We start from the raw sequence: 18,290 nt of genomic DNA, 5'->3' as shown, positions 1-18,290 counted from the left end.
AGGGAAGAAAAAACTAAGAGGCAGTTTCCTAATGATATATATATGTATATCCCTGAAGAATTCACAGAGGATAACCAAATGTTCCATTCTAAAGAAGAGTAGAGAAAAGGAAAAAGAAGTAGTGGTAATATTTTTAGTTGGAAGGAAGATACTCTGTAATTTTAAGAATTAATGAAAATGTAAATTAGTTTTTTAAGCTAGATTTCTAAATATAATCAAAGGGGAAGGCAATATTTTTCCAAATAGTTGGTAGACTTTGTTCAGGTCATACGTCCTGAATAACAAACTACTGTGATACGTAGTGGCATAAAACAATATTTCATAGTCATTTTGTAGTAATTTCATGATCATTTTATTATGCTCTTGGGTTCTTTAGGTCGAGAATTAGGAAAGGGCACAGCAAGGTTGATTTGTCTCTGCTTCTGCATGTCAAGGACTCAGCTGGAGATAGCTCAGATGATGGGGGGCTACAGTCATTCGGGAGGCTTCTTCACTCATATGTCTGGTGCCTGAGCAGCAGCTGAGGATTCAGACCGGGAGCTCTGAGTGGGCTGGGTGCTCAGGTGGGTGGGTCCAGAGAGCCTGGGTCTCCTACGAACCCAGGACTGGAACCTTGGAGAGGCATGGCCCTCGTGGTGGGCTGGCTGCAGGGGGTGGTCTGAGTGGCCTCTGAGGGCTGACCGGAGTGCCTGCATGTAGCCGGGTCTTCCTCAGAGCACGGTGGCTTCAGGGTAGGACGACTTTTTACCTGCCAGCTTTTGGCTCCAAGAGCAAGTGTTTCTCAAATAAGGTGGAAGGTGAGTGGCCTTTTAAGACCTACCTTCCGAAGTCACATAGCATCACTTCTTCCAGAATCTACTGGTTAAAGCAGTCATAAGCTTGTTGAATTGAAGGATAGGTAATATTGGTAGCCCACCTATTGATGAGAGGAGTATCAAAGAATTTGTGTCTATGTTTTAAAACCACCACAGACTTAGAACATCTCCAACTGAAAATTTGTTCTTCCAATTACATATTTAACATTACTGTTAATTAAATCATCATTATAGAGAGGAATGGCAAGGGCAGCAGTCACGCCTGAGATTGCTTTGATACTTGGGGGAAGGATGAAACCACTAAGTTTGGGATGCTACTAAACTGGGTAGTTGGTGGGAAGAAAAGCTATTTTCCTCCCTGATATTGCCTCTTGCGGGACAAATTACGATTCCCTAACAACACTGGAATCTAAGCAGAAGGATAAATAATGAAGACTTAACTGCCAAAAATAGGTATAGTATTGATATATTAGGAAGTTTCTTGATAAGCACAATAAACAACAACAAAACTCTGTCTGCTTTTTTAAACTACAGGGTTGCATTCTATAGATTATATTGTATCTTGGGATAAATCATTTTAAAACAGAACATTGACCAAATATTATTTAATATCTGAATAATATTATGATCACTTGTGCTTTACTTTGGTGATTTCAAACCTGATTATATTATTGTGTCCAGAGTTATCAGAATCCTTAACTTATACTTCACAACGTGAGCATTATATTGGGAAAATATTGCTTCTGAATTTTGTAAACTAAAAAGCTTCGTAAACTTTGGTAAATTCATTTCTATACTTGAACTAGAATTTTCCTCTTATTTGGGAATATTTTTCCTTTCTTCTCACATAGAATTCCATTTTAAGAAGATTTAAGAGTATCTTTAATACATTTTAAGAAATTCTCAGTGTTTTCGTGGAGCATAAAAATATCTGATGTTTAGACTTAATTGCTTTGCTATCTTGACATGTTGGTTTCTTGTAACTGAAATCATCAGTTTTTCTAGGCTGAAGTCTCTTTCTGTGGATTGTGCTTGTTAATTTTGAAATTTCATAAACACTATTATGAGTCTTTATAAGTTAAATGTTTTGAAATGGCTGAGTAGGCTAGTAATAATCACTAATATTTATATAGTGCATGCTATGACCAGGCACTATTCTAAGAGCTTTACATTTAATCCTCATAACAAGAGTATGACTAGATACTATTATTATCCCCATTTTATAGATGGGGAATTTGAGGCTTAGAGAGGTTTAAAAACTTGCTCAAGGTCATTTAGTAAGTAAGTGGCAGAGCCTGGATTTGAATCTAGGTAATCTGGCTCCAGAGTCTATGCTCTTAACCACTACACTCTTTTATTACACGTAAGAAAACAAAACAAAACAAAAGAAACTGGACTGTATAGAATTGATTTCAAACTATTATTAAAACTTTGAATATCAATTAAATAATAGTACTATCAGATCGTATTTACAAGTTATATTTTACTTTTTTTATATGTGTGTGCTTCGTTTTCAGTTTGTCTCCCAGTCCAACTGTCAGCAGTTCCTGAACACTGTTTGGTTTGGACAGATGTCAGGTTACCGACGTAAGCCTACCTATAAGAAGATAATGACTGTTTTGACAGTTGGCATGTTTTGGCCAGTTTTGTCACTTTGTTATTTGATAGCTCCCAAATCTCAGTTTGGCAGAATTATTCACACACCTTTTATGAAATTTATTATTCATGGAGCATCATATTTTACATTCCTGCTATTACTAAACCTGTACTCTCTTGTCTACAATGAGGATAAGAAAAACACAATGGGGCCAGCCCTTGAAAGAATAGACTATCTTCTTATACTGTGGATTATTGGTAAGTATCAAGTTAGTTTAAAAGGTTCTGCCTTTATTTAGCCCATTAATTCTCCCTTGCTTGGTGGCATTATAAGCTGCCTTCAACTTGTAATTTTACGCTGTTTATACAGGAAGAATTTGAATGCTTCCATGATCATTGAAGACTTAACTAACATTCTTTTTTAAAAGATAAATGTTCTTGAACTTGATGATAAGGAAGCAGATCTCTTACTTAATATTACTTAATTACATGGAAGTTAAAAATTCTTTCTCAGTTGCTAAAATTGTTCATGATTGTTAAAACAGAAAAACAAATTTTGCTGATGAATTTTTTTTGTTATAAGAATATGAACATTTTCTTAGGTATTTTGAAATGTAATAATACATTTTATGCTCAGTTGCATTTTAAGAGAACTATTTTGTTTTATTATATCATTAGTTTTTCTTTTAAGAACCTATGAACTTTTATAGTTACATATTACCTTATATAGATAAAACATTCCCTGGTGACTCACTCTATAAATCAGTTCTTTGTAATGACAGCCAGATCTCTTTAGAAACGACAGTTTTTTAAAAAAGAAAAGACATTTTATTTTCTGAAAATTGTTTTTTTTATAAGTATTATGCTGTATAATAAATATTTTAATGATCTTCTGCAGTTTTTACTGCCCTTGCCCTTTTGGGAGAGGTGGGAGGAGGAGGGAAGTTGAGGTATAATTACATTGTCTATTTATGGTCTTTTAATGACATCCCCTTTATTATTTACCTCTGGATCTTCAACCCTGTTTTTAACCTCAGCATTTCCCACCTTTTTTTTTTTTTACTATTTGCTATAGAGTAAAAGGAATATTGAAATTTATTCTTTTCTATGTTATAAAGCACTGAATGATTAATATGTTCTTGACTGTTTCAGTTATTAAATAATTTAAGAAGAGTTAATGTACAGTGCTCACTTTTAGTTCTTCAGATATAAAAGTGTATTTTGGGATTTTTTATTTTTATTTGGAAATTAGTTCATTTCAAGTAACTTGATCTTAAATCAGAGTTATGCATTAATGTTTAAAATTAGGTAGATACAGTAAAAATAATACACATTTGAACTTTAGGTTAAAGAGAATTAAATAATTTCTTCTTGTTAATATTTTCGTGTTTCTGATATTTCCACTACCTTATCTAAAATTTAATATTTTAATTTAGGAAATAATTTATACTTTATCATATTTGACTCCAAATTACATTGTTGTAGATCTTTTCAATGTGAAATTTGTTTATATTTTTAATTAGGTAGGTTAGGCTGAAAGGAATCTCTTAGAAGCACTTTTCTCCTCTATTTAAACTACTTCTGAAAGATTGTTATATATACCTTAGTCATAAAAAAGGGAAAATTTATATCATTTATCTATAACCTATTGTTTAAATAGTAGTGAGAGAGAAAAAATATTTTCTTTGTTTTGTAAAATAAACAAGTCTGTAGCCAAGTCTGTATAAGAAGTAAAGTTTATATTTCTTAGCAGTGAGTAAAAACTCATTGAAGTCAGAGAGTCATATCACTCCTTGGATAGCATAAATATTGCTGCTGTCACTGAATTTCACAACAAATGGTAAAACTGTGGCTACTCTTTTCTAATCACAATGGCCCTGAACACACACACACACACACACACACACACACAGTATTATTAATTTTCTAAACATATTCTGTCTCAGTAGAAGAGTGCAGTATGAATTATGCCAGTAAAATTCCTGGAAGTGTTTTTCTTTTCTCAGCACAGCTTCTGCTTTGAAACAGTTAGATATGAATAAACCTTGCCAAGGATGTTTTCTGAACCTGTTATGTCTTTAGATCACTCTGACTTCCTTAAATATATAGATCTGAACTTGCTCTAAGGAAACATGTAAGAATCATTTGCCTACTTGTTCAAAGTCACTCCTTGGTTCAATTTACTTTTTCATGCAATGAGCACAGGGACTTCTGACTCATGATGCCTGGCTTCTGTACATTTGTTTCCTGTTCTTTTCTTTAGCCCTCCAGGAAGAAAGTAGGGTTAAATTATAAAAAGCAAGGTAGAAAAAAAGAAAACAATGTGTTGATGAATCCACAGAATATTAATGGTATCCATTTACTTAATTTTTTACCATTGGAATATAATAGAACAGCCCTTACAGAAATGTATATTTTGAAATGTTGTCTACCTACTTTGTCCAAGCACAGGCAGAAACAGATATGGCCCAACACTCATGGAGCTTATGGTCTAATTATTGTTTAAAAGAAAAACACCCAATAACTTGAAAATCACACAGATAAAATTAAAAATTACACATGAGTTAAGTGCTACTAAGTAAAGGTCATGGAGCTAGGAGAGCAAGCATTTTTTAAGGGCATTTTACCTACTCAGGGGGTTGGAAAGTCTATCTTGAAGAAGTGATAGATAAGCTAAGATTTAAAGGATAAATAGGAGTCTACTTGGAGAATTGGGAAAGAAAAGTATTATAGGAGAATTGGGAGAGAAAAATATTCTAGGCTGATGTAAAAGTTACATTCAGATGCCCTGTGGCAAGAGGGAGCATAGTGCAAAGAAGGGACTGCGTAAAGGCTGGAGGAAGGAGGACAAGGGAAGTGGGATTTGAGATGAAACTATGGAAGTGGATGTTATACTAGACCATGGACAGCCTTGTTGGCCATATTAAGTAATTTTGACTTTATACTAAGAGCAGTGGAAAACCACTGGCGTTTTTAAGTAGGTGGGTGACATGATCAGACTTTCATGTTGAAAAGATCGTTCTGGCTACAGTGTAGAGAACACTGGGTTGGGAGGAAGGACTGCGGCAAGAGTAGGTAGAGGGAGACCAATAAGGAGCCTGTTGCAGTACTCTAGATGAAAGCTGATGGTGCCTTGGACTTAGGACGGTTGCCATAGAAAGAGAAGGAAACAGATTCAAGAGATATTTACAAAGTAAAGCCAGTAGGACATGGAAATATATATATATATATATGAAGTGAGGGAGGAGGAAATTATTAAGCAACCTAAGTATTCTAGAAGAGTACTAGGTTTGGGGATTTGTGAAAGAGTAGATCCTGAGTGTGGTTTTGGGTATGTTGAAGTTGAAAAGCCTTCGAGAAATTCAAAAGATGTCAGTCAGACAATTGGATATCATAGTCTAGAGCTCAAGAAGTTTAAGCTTGAGTTAGCAGTATGCGAATAATCTGCATATATGTTGTAGACGAAACTGTGGGCACACATGAGACACTTGAGAAAGTATAAGATGAGAAGAAGAGAGGACCTAGGAGCAAGCCTCGAGGAATTCCCAGAATGATGGGATTATGGTTTGCTAATCTTACTAATTCTAAAAAACAACGAAAAAGGACCCCAAAATGTAGTCCATTGATTATGTAGTGATTGCATTGCTTGTAATAGTTTAAAATTATTGTGTTCTTCCAATCCAGCTCAGAAATGTGAAATACATCAAGTGTATTAGCTTCACTTTGGTGTGGGATATTGCACAGGAGCTGGGAAACTACCTGTCAGTGGTACTTAATATTCTTTCATATGTCTGCCTTTTTGATCAAAATCTTCTCCAATTCGTGTTGTAATTTTTGTCAAGCGTTCCCTTTAGGTATAATATTACATTTTACAGAAATAAAACACTTATTTCTGTAAGCATCTTTCTTGGCTTAGTGTTCTACTGTTACAGTGTTTGGGTTAATAAAATGTAAACTATTTGGTTTAACATTTTTGGTTAGTTTTTATCTATTCATTTTAAATAGAAGCTCATCCAAGTGGAATTTTTAAAAGGTGTTTTCCCTGTCAGACCTGCAAATATTTTTAAATGTTTTTCTACATAAAATATGGGTACTGTATAATTAAGATGTTATGAACAGAGTTTTTTGAGAATACTTCATGTGTTTCCCAGGGGACTTATTCTGTTCACTGGTAAGTCAGAGGATGATTCTGATTGGCTTAACTTGATCTTCATCCATATTTAGGTTGTAGCACTCTGTTCTTTTGTCACTTCACATTCTCCTTAAAAATACCTTAGTGGAGGAATGTGTCATAAAGCTATTGTTGATTGTAGTACTGTTCTCTGTTACTCCCAGGAATATATAACTATGGAGAAACTTCTGGCCAGAGAAGGGGAAGGGAGTTATTTGGTTCGATTGGTTTTTATTTATGTATATTTATTCGTTGAGCAAATTTTTGAGCACCCACTGTGTATCAGGCACTATATAGGACATTTAGGACATTGGTTGATAAAACAAAGATTCTTACCCTTGAAGAGTTTACCCGAAGTGGGAGGAAGATAGTCAGTTAATAATAGACATAATAAGTAAACTATATCCATTGTTTAAAAGTGATAAGTACTAAGGGAAAAGAAAGAAGAGTTGGGGGATTGGGAGTGAGGGGCACAGGGTTTGCAATTTTAAATAGGAGGATCAGAGTAGGTGGTGAGCAAAGATGCAAAGTGAGGGAGTTAGCCAAATGGATGTCTGGGTGAGGAGCTTCCAGCCAGAGGGAAAAGCCCATGTAAAGGCCCTAAGGCAGGAGTCTTGTGTGTTCAGAGAACAGCAAGGAAGCAAGGAGGCCAGTAGTGGAGGGAAAGATTGATAGGAGAGGAGACCAGAGAGAAGAGGTAATGTAGGGCCTTGTAGACCATTGTAGGGAATTTGGTTTTGACTGAATAAAATGAGCTGTAAGGGAAGGTGCAATACCCACTCTGCACAGTCAGCGGCGGTGGTCTTAGGTTCTCATTAACATTCACACTCGCTGGACACGATAGGCAGAAACCTGGCACCGGGTTTACTTACCTTTGGAAGATATAAGACAGGAAATAGAGCACGTCAGCATGACAGCTTCAAATATATCTTTATTGGCAGTTCTTACAAAAGACGGGCTGCTTCCCAGCCCCATAGGGGCACACTCAGTTGCGTGGAATGAGGCCATATTCATGGGTGTGGGCTACCCCAGCCAAAGAAGCCTGAAATCTACCAGGATTTCTTATAAATCCAGCAGGATATCTTAGAAAGCCTCAGAATGTAGCTCCCACTACATGCACACTTTACGTTAAGAGAGACATCACACAGAGAGGCTGAGGCCTGTGTTTCTCAGCATGTTTTCATATGGTCCTGGTTGGGTCTACTTTCAGGGTCTCTGAGTCCACTCATAGCCCTCCCAGGCCAGATGCAGTTTCCCGGTCAGTGGTTGTTTTTCTAACAATCTTCAACACAGCTGACCTTCCATATTTTTCTTAATGTAGTATGTTTCCAAGGCAATACTTAAATAGATGATAACATGAGATTTTGTTCCCATGGGAAAAGAGTTCTGTCCTGCAGTTAATTCTTTCTCCTCTGGGAGTTACTGCAGTGTTTTTTTTTTGTTTTTGTTTTTTAAAAATTTATTTATTTATTTATTTATTCACCTTTGGCTGTGTTGGGTCTTCGTTTCTGTGCGAGGGCTTCCTCTAGCTGCGGCAAGCGGGGGCCACTCTTCATCGCGGTGTGCGGGCCCCTCACCATCGCGGCCTCTCTTGCTGCGGAGCACAAGCTCCAGACGCGCAAGCTCAGTAATTGTGGCTCACGGGCCTAGTTGCTCCGCGGCATGTGGGATCCTCCCAGACCAGGGCTCGAACCCTTGTCCCCTGCATTAGCAGGCAGACTCTCAACCACTGCGCCACCAGGGAAGCCCTACTGCAGTGTTTCGAGGAGAGAAGTAACACTTGCATTTTAAAAGGATTACTCTGATTGCCGTGTTGAGAATAGATTTTAGGGAGAACAGGGTAGAAGCAGGGAGACTAGGCTATTTCAGTAATTCAGGCCAGAGAAGAATAGTGGCTTGAAGTTGAAATAGTGGTGAGAAAGGTTAGATCCTAACTATATTTTGAAAGTAAAGCCAGCAGGATTTACTACTGCATTGAATGTGTGATTTAAAAGAATATCAGTCAAGGATGATTCAGGGACATTTAGAGTGAACAGCTAGGATGGAGTTGCCATCAAGTGAGATGGGGAAGTCTTCAAGAGCAGTGAATTTGGCTGCAGAGATTAGGAGTTCAGTTTGGACATGTTAGGACATCCAGTTTGAGATGTAGAGTAGCCAAGTACCTATACAAGTTAAGTTTAGGAAAGAAGTTTAGAGATATTATTATGTAAATACAGGTTGAGTTCAGAGATAAAAACTTGAAAGTCTACCACATAGATGGTATTTAAAGCCATTAGACTAGACTGGATGAGGTCACTATAGGAGTGAGTGTAGACAGAGAAAAGAATCAGGAACTGAGCCTTTTGGGGGTTATGTATTTAACATCAATTTGCTTTCTTATGCTTGTTTCACATCATTTATTAAAATCCCTCTCTGGGAAGGATATTATCATATGAAACTTAAGGTTATTTTCTTTCATATTTTAAGAACATTTTACTGAATGTTATTTTTTTCTTCTGAATGAGGCTACAACTGACATGTGTTATTTATTTAGTACTTTGAGTCTTAAGGTATTTTTTAGTTTATTATTGAATTAAGAGAGCATTATCTGATTTTTTTTCTTCCTTTTTTAGGGATGATTTGGTCAGACATTAAAAGACTCTGGTATGAAGGGTTGGAAGACTTTTTAGAAGAATCACGTAATCAACTCAGTTTTGTCATGAATTCACTTTATTTGGCAACCTTTGCCCTCAAAGTGGTTGCTCACAACAAGGTGACTATTAACTATGTCAACTGGAGGCACAAGTGAAGTTTATTTAGGAAAAACCCAGGATATTTAGCTATGTATTTCAGAGTTACTTTGGCCCAAATCTGTGTCTGATGTGTTTTCATTCTAAACCTATCCTTGTGCAAGGGAATAGTACACATTGTTTCCTTCCTTTCTAATAGCTTCAAGGGTGTTAATTACCATTAAATGTTGGTTACCTATTTTATGCCAGGCACCATGGTTGATACTTGTTATACTTTATCTCATTTTATTCTCACAGGGATTCTATGAGACAGATGTCCTTATCCCCATTTTGCAAATAAGGAAAAGGAAGCTCAGAGATAATAAGTAACTTGTCCAAGACCACACAGTAAGAAACCAAGACTGGATTTAAATCCAGGTCTGTCTAGGCATTTTCTTTCTACCAAATGCCAATTCCTTACATCTGAGCTAGGTTCACTTACCTCATTAACCTATATATTACCTCATTAACCTAAGTAACACAAAGTTACTTAAATTGATTAGTGTTAGATATCTTTATATCTATCAGGAAAAAGTTTATCTGAATGGAACTCATTATATAGTGTTTTACACATTCCAAATCATGACTATTATCTTCCACAGCTTAAAAAGTTATGTAAATTCAGTTATTTTCTGATTCCTATATTTTTAAATTTAAAATTTGACAAAAATCTAACCTTATAGACATCTTATAATGTTACTTTTATAAAGATTTATTAAAAGCCTAGGAAAGGTAATGGAGATTATGTTAACTATCTTTGTTTATACCTGAGTTTAGAATTCTGAGCTGTCACATTCAAGGAACTATTTATATAATATTTTTTGGGTTTTGACTAATTTATAGACTAGAGAAAGCAAACTGGTTATCTTATATCACTTTATTAAAAACCTCTATTCCTGTAATTGATCAGTAGTACCGAACATGTTTATTAGGTATGTTCAATGACCAGAGTTGTGAAGTTATTAAGAAAATAAAAGTTGATCATATATAGATAGATGGTTTGATAGAGAGGTTGATGGTCATTGGTTTTTTTAGACTGGTCTCTTTAGTTCTAGAAGCAGGGTGCCCATAGAGTTTATTATTCAGACCAAGACACTTTACAAATGAAAGGGGGCACAATTAATAATTATGCCAGGAAAACTGGTATGTAATCTGGGACTGTCCCAGGCAATTGGAACATGTGGTCATTCTATGTCTAAGTATAATAATACACTCTTTTTTTTCTTGTTATTTAGAAGGGAGAAAGTGTCTATGGGCCATTGTAGAATCCTGAGTCAAAGGGCTAGGTTAATTTAATGTGATAGCTAATTAATTGACAGCACACATTCTTAAAGTTTGTGTTGTGGAATTTAAGAAAAACTAGCAAACATTTCATTCATGAAAAATTTAATGACTTAGTTTTCTAAAACATAAGAATTTCTGAGAAAACCTCTTTATATAGCACAAGTGATATTGCCCCACATATGTAGAAATCTTTTATTTATTTAAAACAATGTTATTTCTATTAAAAGAAGAGAACCTTATAAAACATAAATGGAGTTCCCCCACAAGGAGACATAAAATAGTTTTCTTTCAACAGTCAGAATATTTGTTTTTATTTTCCTAAGTTGAGAGAGCTACTTTATCTTTGGCTTTTTTCCCCCTAACCTTAGTTTCATGATTTTGCTGATCGAAAGGACTGGGACGCATTCCATCCTACACTGGTGGCAGAAGGGCTTTTTGCATTTGCCAATGTTCTGAGTTATCTTCGTCTGTTTTTTATGTATACAACAAGCTCTATCTTGGGTCCATTACAGGTAAGTAATTAAAATTTCTTGAAGAAAATTTGTTAAAACTACTACACCTTTTACTTGTCCACTGGAATGTTGTTTTCTCGTGATCTTAAAGCTAAACTTTGCTTTTGAAAATAGTTAACAGTTGAAAAGTCACAGCATGTTCATCTGCTTTGCTTCTGCCTGAATGATAATCCTTTGCTTTTAGATATTCCAAACTTTGTTAAGCTGTGGTCCATTGTCCCTCTCCCCCGAGTTCATAGACGTAGATGTATTTAAAATATAGTTATATTTCAGACAGTAGAGGAACATAACATTTTGCTTTTTACCAAAATGAATTTCACATTTAAAGTTTTAAGTGATAAATATAAGGGAGATGTTGTACAAACAGAATTCATACTTCATGATGATTTTGAAAATATGTAAGTTATATTTTAACAAAATACTCTTTTACTTTGCTTAATAAATATCAAATGTAATAAGTTGGAAAATAGAGTATTTAGAGCTAAAAAATTTCATAGAGTTTATGTAGTCCAACTTTATGCTTTACAGTACTTTATAGTTAAAGAAATTGAGCTTTTATTTTTTCAAAGTAGTATGATTATTATACATGAGAGTCCAGGACTAAATTCTAAGCCTCTTTACACTAAAGAAAGGACTCATAATTGGTTGCATGTACCCCACAGATTTTAGTAGTTGATTGTTCTTGAAAGGTGGAGTCAGTTCTGCTTGGTGACCAGCTCTACATAATACTTTGTTATTTTATAAGTCTGAAAACCTGAGCAATATTCATTTTTCCTTGCTAAGTCAAAATTTACTAACAATTTAGATTCTTTTTTGTATTTTTAAAGGAGATATTTTAAATAAAATGCATAATTACCTTCTCCAACAGAGATATGAAAACAAAATATGTAGGAAAAACCCCATTTGATTTGGCTTGTGCTGTCATCCTCCAAGAGTGTTTCCTGAAGTGTGACTCTCTGTTAGCCAAGTCCTGTGAGATGCTCTGACTGAAATAAGTTTGGGATACACTGCATTCCATATAACCTCTTTTGGGAATTCACAGTGCACATTATCACATTAAAGCCTATGAGAAAGAAGTAAAGAAACTTGTTTGATCTTGTTCAAACTGTCATCACCTAAATTCAGTTAACATCATACCCATTTTTCATGAAATATGCTCAGGTCTCTTTTTTTCTCCAAAACATGGTTTGTGAAACACTGGTTTAGACTGTCTGTTATTTTGATTTAATTTTATCACTAATATCGTCTATAAATGTTTTAATCAAGAGTCCACAGTATTTCTATATGCACATTGTTTTCTTTATTTTTTAGCTAAAAACTGATGGTATCACTAAGTTTCTATACTGAAAATTTCTTTATAGATTTTTAAAACGAGTTAAAAAGGAAAAAGTATATTATTATTTCTTAGCAAATTATTTGTTTCTTTTTCTTAGAACTGTTGAGTCAGGTCTTCCTGACTTAATCTTTTCCCAAAAGAACTATAGACATGTATACAAATACTGCATAAGTGGGTGTTTGTCTTTTTAGCTGTGGTGTGTGTTTTTCTCCTCCAGCAAGGTACTTTATATTGTTCTAATAGCCACAGAACTAGCAAATAATTTAAGTGAAGCTAACAAATATTTAGTGTGCTCCTATTTTTTAAAAGGTCTACAGGTTAATCATAATATATGTTTAAATATTATGATCTAGTCCAGCAAATGATTTTTTTAAAAATTATCTTAAGGTATAATTTGCCATACAGTAAAATGTACCCATCTTAACTGTATAGTTTGATCAGTTTTGCAAATATATAAACTTGTTTCGAGTGTGACTGGTTCTCATGGTACAGGCTCCCTGCTCCAAGTCATTATATAAAGTCTGCATCCAGCAGGAAGAAGGGGAAAGGCAGAAAGCATGAGCCAACTGTCTTTCTTTTTTTTAACAAGAGGACAATTATTTTTCCTCGAGGCCTACCAAATACTTCCACTTATAACTCATTGGCCAGAATTGGGTCACATGGCTGTTTGTATCTCTGAGGAGATGAGTACTTTTAATTGAGCGGGGGGGGGGAGAGAAGATGGCGGAAGAGTAAGACGCGGAGATCACCTTCCTTCCCACAGATACAGTAGAAATACATCTACACGTGGAACTGCTCCTACAGAACACCCACTGAACGCTGGCAGAAAACATCCGACCTCCAAACAGGCAAGAAACTCCCCCCGTACTTGGGTAGGGCAAAAGAAAAAAGAAATAACAGAGACAAAAGAATAGGGACGGCACCTGCACCAGTGGGAGGGAGCTGTGAAGGAGGAAAGATTTCCACGCACTAGGAAGCCCCTTCGCAGGCAGAGACTGCGGGTGGCAGAGGGGGGAAGCTTCGGAGCCACGGAGGAGAGCGCAGCCACAAGGGTGCGGAGGGCAAAGCGGAGAGATTCCCACACGGAGGATCGGTGCCGAGCAGCACTCACCAGCCCGAGAGGCTTCTCTGCTCCCCCGCCGGGGCGGGCGGGGCTGGGAGCTGAGGCTCGGCCTTCAGTCGGAGGTTGGATCGCAGGGAGAGGACTGAGGCTGTCGGCGTAAACACAGCCTGAAGGGGTTAGTGCACCACACAGCTAGCCGGGAGGGAGTCCGGGAAAAAGTCTGCAGCTGCCGAAGAGGCAAGAGACTTTTTCTTCCCTCTTTGTTTCACGGTGCGCAAGGAGAGGGGATTCAGAGCGCCGCCTAAACAAACTCCAGAGACGGGCGCGAGCTGCGGCGATCAGCGCGGACCCCAGAGACGGGTGTGAGACGCTGGGGCTGCTGCTGCCGCCTCCAAAAAGCCTGTGTGTGAGCACAGGTCACTCTCCACACCGCCCGTCCTGGGAGCCTGTGCAGCCCGCCACTGCCAGGGTCCCGTGATCCGGGGACAACTTCCCCGGGAGAACGCACTGCGCGCCTCAGGCTGGTGCAACGTCAAGCCGGCCTCTGCCGCCGCATGCTCGCCCCGCCTCCGTACCCCTCCCTCCCCTGCGGCCTGAGTGAGCCAGAGCCCCCAAAGCAGCTGCTCCTTTAACCCCATCCTGTCTGGGCGGGGAATAGACGCCCTCAGGTGACCTACACGCAGAGGCGGGTCCAAATCCAAAGCTGAACCCCAGGAACTGTGCGAACAGAGAAGAGAAGGGGAAATCTCTCCCAGCAGCCTCAGAAGCAGCGGATTAAAACTCCACAAACAACTTGATGTGCCTGCATCTGTTGAATACCTGAATAGACAACGAATCATCCCAAATTCAGGAGGTGGACTTTCAGAGCAGGATATATTAATTTTTCCCCTTTTCCTTTTTTTTGTGAGTGTATATGTATATGCTTCTGGGTGAGATTTTGTCTGTATAGCTCTGCTTTATAATAGCTTTATTTTACTTCACTATATTATAGCCTCTTTCTTTCTTTCTTTCTTTCTATTTTTTCTCCCTTTTACTCTGAGCCGTGTGGACGAAAGGCTCTTGGTGCTCCAGCCAGGCATCAAGGCTGTGCCTCTGAGGTGGGAGAGCCAACTTCAGGACACTGGTCCACAAGAGACCTCCCAGCTCCATGTAATACCAAACGGCGAAAATCTCTCAGAGATCTCCATCTCAACATCAAGACCCAGCTTCACTCAACAACCAGCAAGCTACAGTGCGGGACACCCTATGCCAAACAACTAGCAAGACAGGAACACAGCCCCATCCATTAGCAGAGAGGCTGCCTAAAATCATAATAAGGCCACAGACACCCCAAAATACACACCAGACGTGGACGTGCCCACCAGAAAGACAAGATCCAGCCTCATCCACCAGAACTCAGGCACTAGTTCCCTCCACCAGGAAGCCTACACAACCCACTGAACCAACCTTAGCCACTGGGGACAGATACCAAAAACAACGGGAACTACGAACCTGCAGCCTGTGAAAAGGAGACCCCAAACACAGTAAGATAAGCAAAATGAGATGACAGAAAAACACACAGCAGATGAAGGAGCAGGGTCAAAACACACCAGACTTAACAGATGAAGAGGAAATAGGTAGTCTACCTGAAAAAGAATTCAGAATAATGATAGTAAGGATGATCCAAAATCTTGGAAATAGAATAGACAAAATGCAAGAAACATTTAACAAGGACGTAGAAGAACTAAAGAGGAACCAAGCAATGATGAAAAACACAATAAATGAAATTAAAAATACTCTAGATGGGATCAATAGCAGAATAACTGAGGCAGAAGACAGGATAAGTGACCTGGAAGATAAAATGGTGGAAATAACTACTGCAGAGCAGGATAAAGAAAAAAGAATGAAAAGAACTGAGGACAGTCTCAGAGACCTCTGGGACAACATTAAACGCACCAACATTCGAATTATAAGGGTCCCAGAAAAAGAAGAGAAAAAGAAAGGGACTGAGAAAATATTTGAAGAGATTATAGTTGAAAACTTCCCTAATATGGGAAAGGAAATAGTTAATCAAGTCCTGGAAGCACAGAGAGTCCCATACAGGATAAACCCAAGGAGAAACACGCCAAGACACATATTAATCAAACTGTCAAAAATTAAATATAAGGAAAACATATTAAAGGCAGCAAGGGAAAAACAACAAATAACACACAAGGGAATCCCCATAAGGTTAACATCTGATCTTTCGGCAGAAACTCTACAAGCCAGAAGGGAGTGGCAGGATATACTTAAAGTGATGAAGGAGAAAAACCTACAACCAAGATTACTCTACCCAGCAAGGATCTCATTCAGATGTGATGGAGAAATTAAAACCTTTACAGACAAGCAAAAGCTGAGAGAGTTCAGCACCACCAAACCAGCTTTACAACAAATGCTAAAGGAACTTCTCTAGGCAAGAAACACAAGAGAAGGAAAACACAATAACAAACCCAAAACATTTAAGAAAATGGGAATAGGAACATACATATCGATAATTACCTTGAATGTAAATGGATTAAATGCTCCCACCAAAAGACACAGGCTGGCTGAATGGATACAAAAACAAGACCCATATATATGCTGTCTACAAGAGACCCACTTCAGACCTAGAGACACATACAGACTGAAAGTGAGGGGATGGAAAAAGATATTCCATGCAAATGGAAATCAAAAGAAAGCTGGAGTAGCAATTCTCATATCAGACAAAATAGACTTTAAAATAAAGACTATTACAAGAGACAAAGAAGGACACTATATAATGATCAAGGGATCGATCCAAGAAGAAGGTATAACAATTGTAAATATTTATGCACCCAACATAGGAGCACCTCAATACATAAGGCAAATACTAACAGCCATAAAAGGGGAAATCGACAGCAACACAATCATAGTAGGGGACTTTAACACCCCACTTTCACCAATGGACAGATCATCCAAAATGAAAATAAATAAGGAAACACAAGCTTTAAATGATACATTAAACAAGATGGACTTAATTGATATTTATACGACATTCCACCCAAAAACAACAGAATACACATTTTTCTCAAGTGCTCATGGAACATTCTCCAGGATAGATCATATCTTGGGTCACAAATCAAGCCTTGGTAAATTTAAGAAAATTGAAATCGTATCAAGTATCTTTTCCGACCACAACGCTCTGAGACTAGATATCAATTACAGGAAAAGATCTGTAAAAAATACAAACACATGGAGGCTACACAATACACTACTTAATAACGAAGTGATCACTGAAGAAATCAAAGGGGAAATCAAAAAATACCTAGAAACAAATGACAATGGAGATACGACGACCCAAAACCTATGGGACGCAGCAAAAGCAGTGCTACGAGGGAAGTTTATAGCAATACAAGCCTACCTCAAGAAACAGGAAACATCTCGAATAAACAACCTAACCTTGCACCTAAAGCAATTAGAGAAAGAAGAACAAAAAAACCCCAAAGCCAGCAGAAGGAAAGAAATTATAAAGATCAGGTCAGAAATAAATGAAAAAGAAATGAAGGAAACAATAGCAAAAATCAATGAAACTAAAAGCTGGCTCTTTGAGAAGATAAACAAAATTGATAAACCATTAGCCAGACTCATCAAGAAAAACAGGGAGAAGACTCAAATCAATAGAATTAGAAATGAAAAAGGAGAAGTAACCACTGACACTGCAGAAATACAAAAGATCATGAGAGATTACTACAAGCAACTCTATGCCAATAAAATGGACAACCTGGAAGAAATGGACAGATTCTTAGAAATGCACAAACTGCCAAGACTGAACCAGGAAGAAATAGAAAATATGAACAGACCAATCACAAGCACTGAAATTGAAACTGTGATTAAAAACCTTCCAACAAACAAAAGCCCAGGGCCAGATGGCTTCACAGGTGAATTCTATCAAACATTTAGAGAAGAGCTAACACCTATCCTTCTCAAGCTCTTCCAAAATATTGCAGAGGGAGGAACACTCCCAAACTCATTCTAAAAGGCCACCATCACCCTGATACCAAAACCAGACAAAGATGTCACAAAGAAAGAAAACTACAGGCCAATATCACTGATGAACATAGATGCAAAAATCCTCAACAAAATACTAGCAAACAGAATCCAACAGCACATTAAAAGGATCATACACCATGATCAAGTGGGGTTTATCCCAGGAATGCAAGGATTCTTCAATATACGCAAATCAATCAATGTGATACACCATATTAACAAATTGAAGGAGAAAAACCATATGATCATCTCAATAGATGCAGAGAAAGCTTTCGACAAAATTCAACACCCATTTATGATAAAAGCCCTGCAGAAAGTAGGCATAGAGGGAACTTTCCTCAACATAATAAAGGCCATATATGACAAACCCACAGCCAACATTGTCCTCAATGGTGAAAAACTGAAACCATTTCCACTAAGATCAGGAACAAGACAAGGTTGCCCACTCTCACCACTATTATTCAACATAGTTTTGGAAGTGTTAGCCACAGCAATCAGAGAAGACAAAGAAATAAAAGGAATCCAAATTGGAAAAGAAGAAGTAAAGCTGTCACTATTTGCAGATGACATGATACTATACATAGAGAATCCTAAAGATGCTACCAGAAAACTCCTAGAGCTAATCAATGAATTTGGTAAAGTAGCAGGATACAAAATTAATGCACAGAAATCTCTTGCATTTCTATACACTAATGACGAAAAATCTGAAAGTGAAATTAAGA

The 18,290-nt window shown here is 37.4% G+C and overlaps 1 protein-coding gene across 6 annotated transcripts in view; it reads left to right on the top strand.

The window, feature by feature from the left end:
- Window positions 1-18,290, top strand: part of TRPC1 (transient receptor potential cation channel subfamily C member 1) — a 68,529-nt gene that overhangs the window by 30,799 nt on the left and 19,440 nt on the right. For all 6 annotated transcript variants that reach the window (XM_059920166.1, XM_059920164.1, XM_059920165.1 and 3 more), the window contains 3 exons: window positions 2,333-2,669; window positions 9,195-9,334; window positions 11,003-11,146. In XM_059920166.1, the coding sequence (XP_059776149.1) occupies window positions 2,333-2,669; window positions 9,195-9,334; window positions 11,003-11,146 (621 nt within the window). The remainder of the gene's footprint in view (window positions 1-2,332; window positions 2,670-9,194; window positions 9,335-11,002; window positions 11,147-18,290) is intronic.

This window comes from Balaenoptera ricei, chromosome 4 (assembly GCF_028023285.1).
Source record: "Balaenoptera ricei isolate mBalRic1 chromosome 4, mBalRic1.hap2, whole genome shotgun sequence".
Taxonomy (NCBI): Eukaryota; Metazoa; Chordata; class Mammalia; order Artiodactyla; family Balaenopteridae; genus Balaenoptera; species Balaenoptera ricei.
Note: the sequence above shows the minus strand (reverse complement) of the source record. Positions and strands in the feature narration are given on the sequence as shown.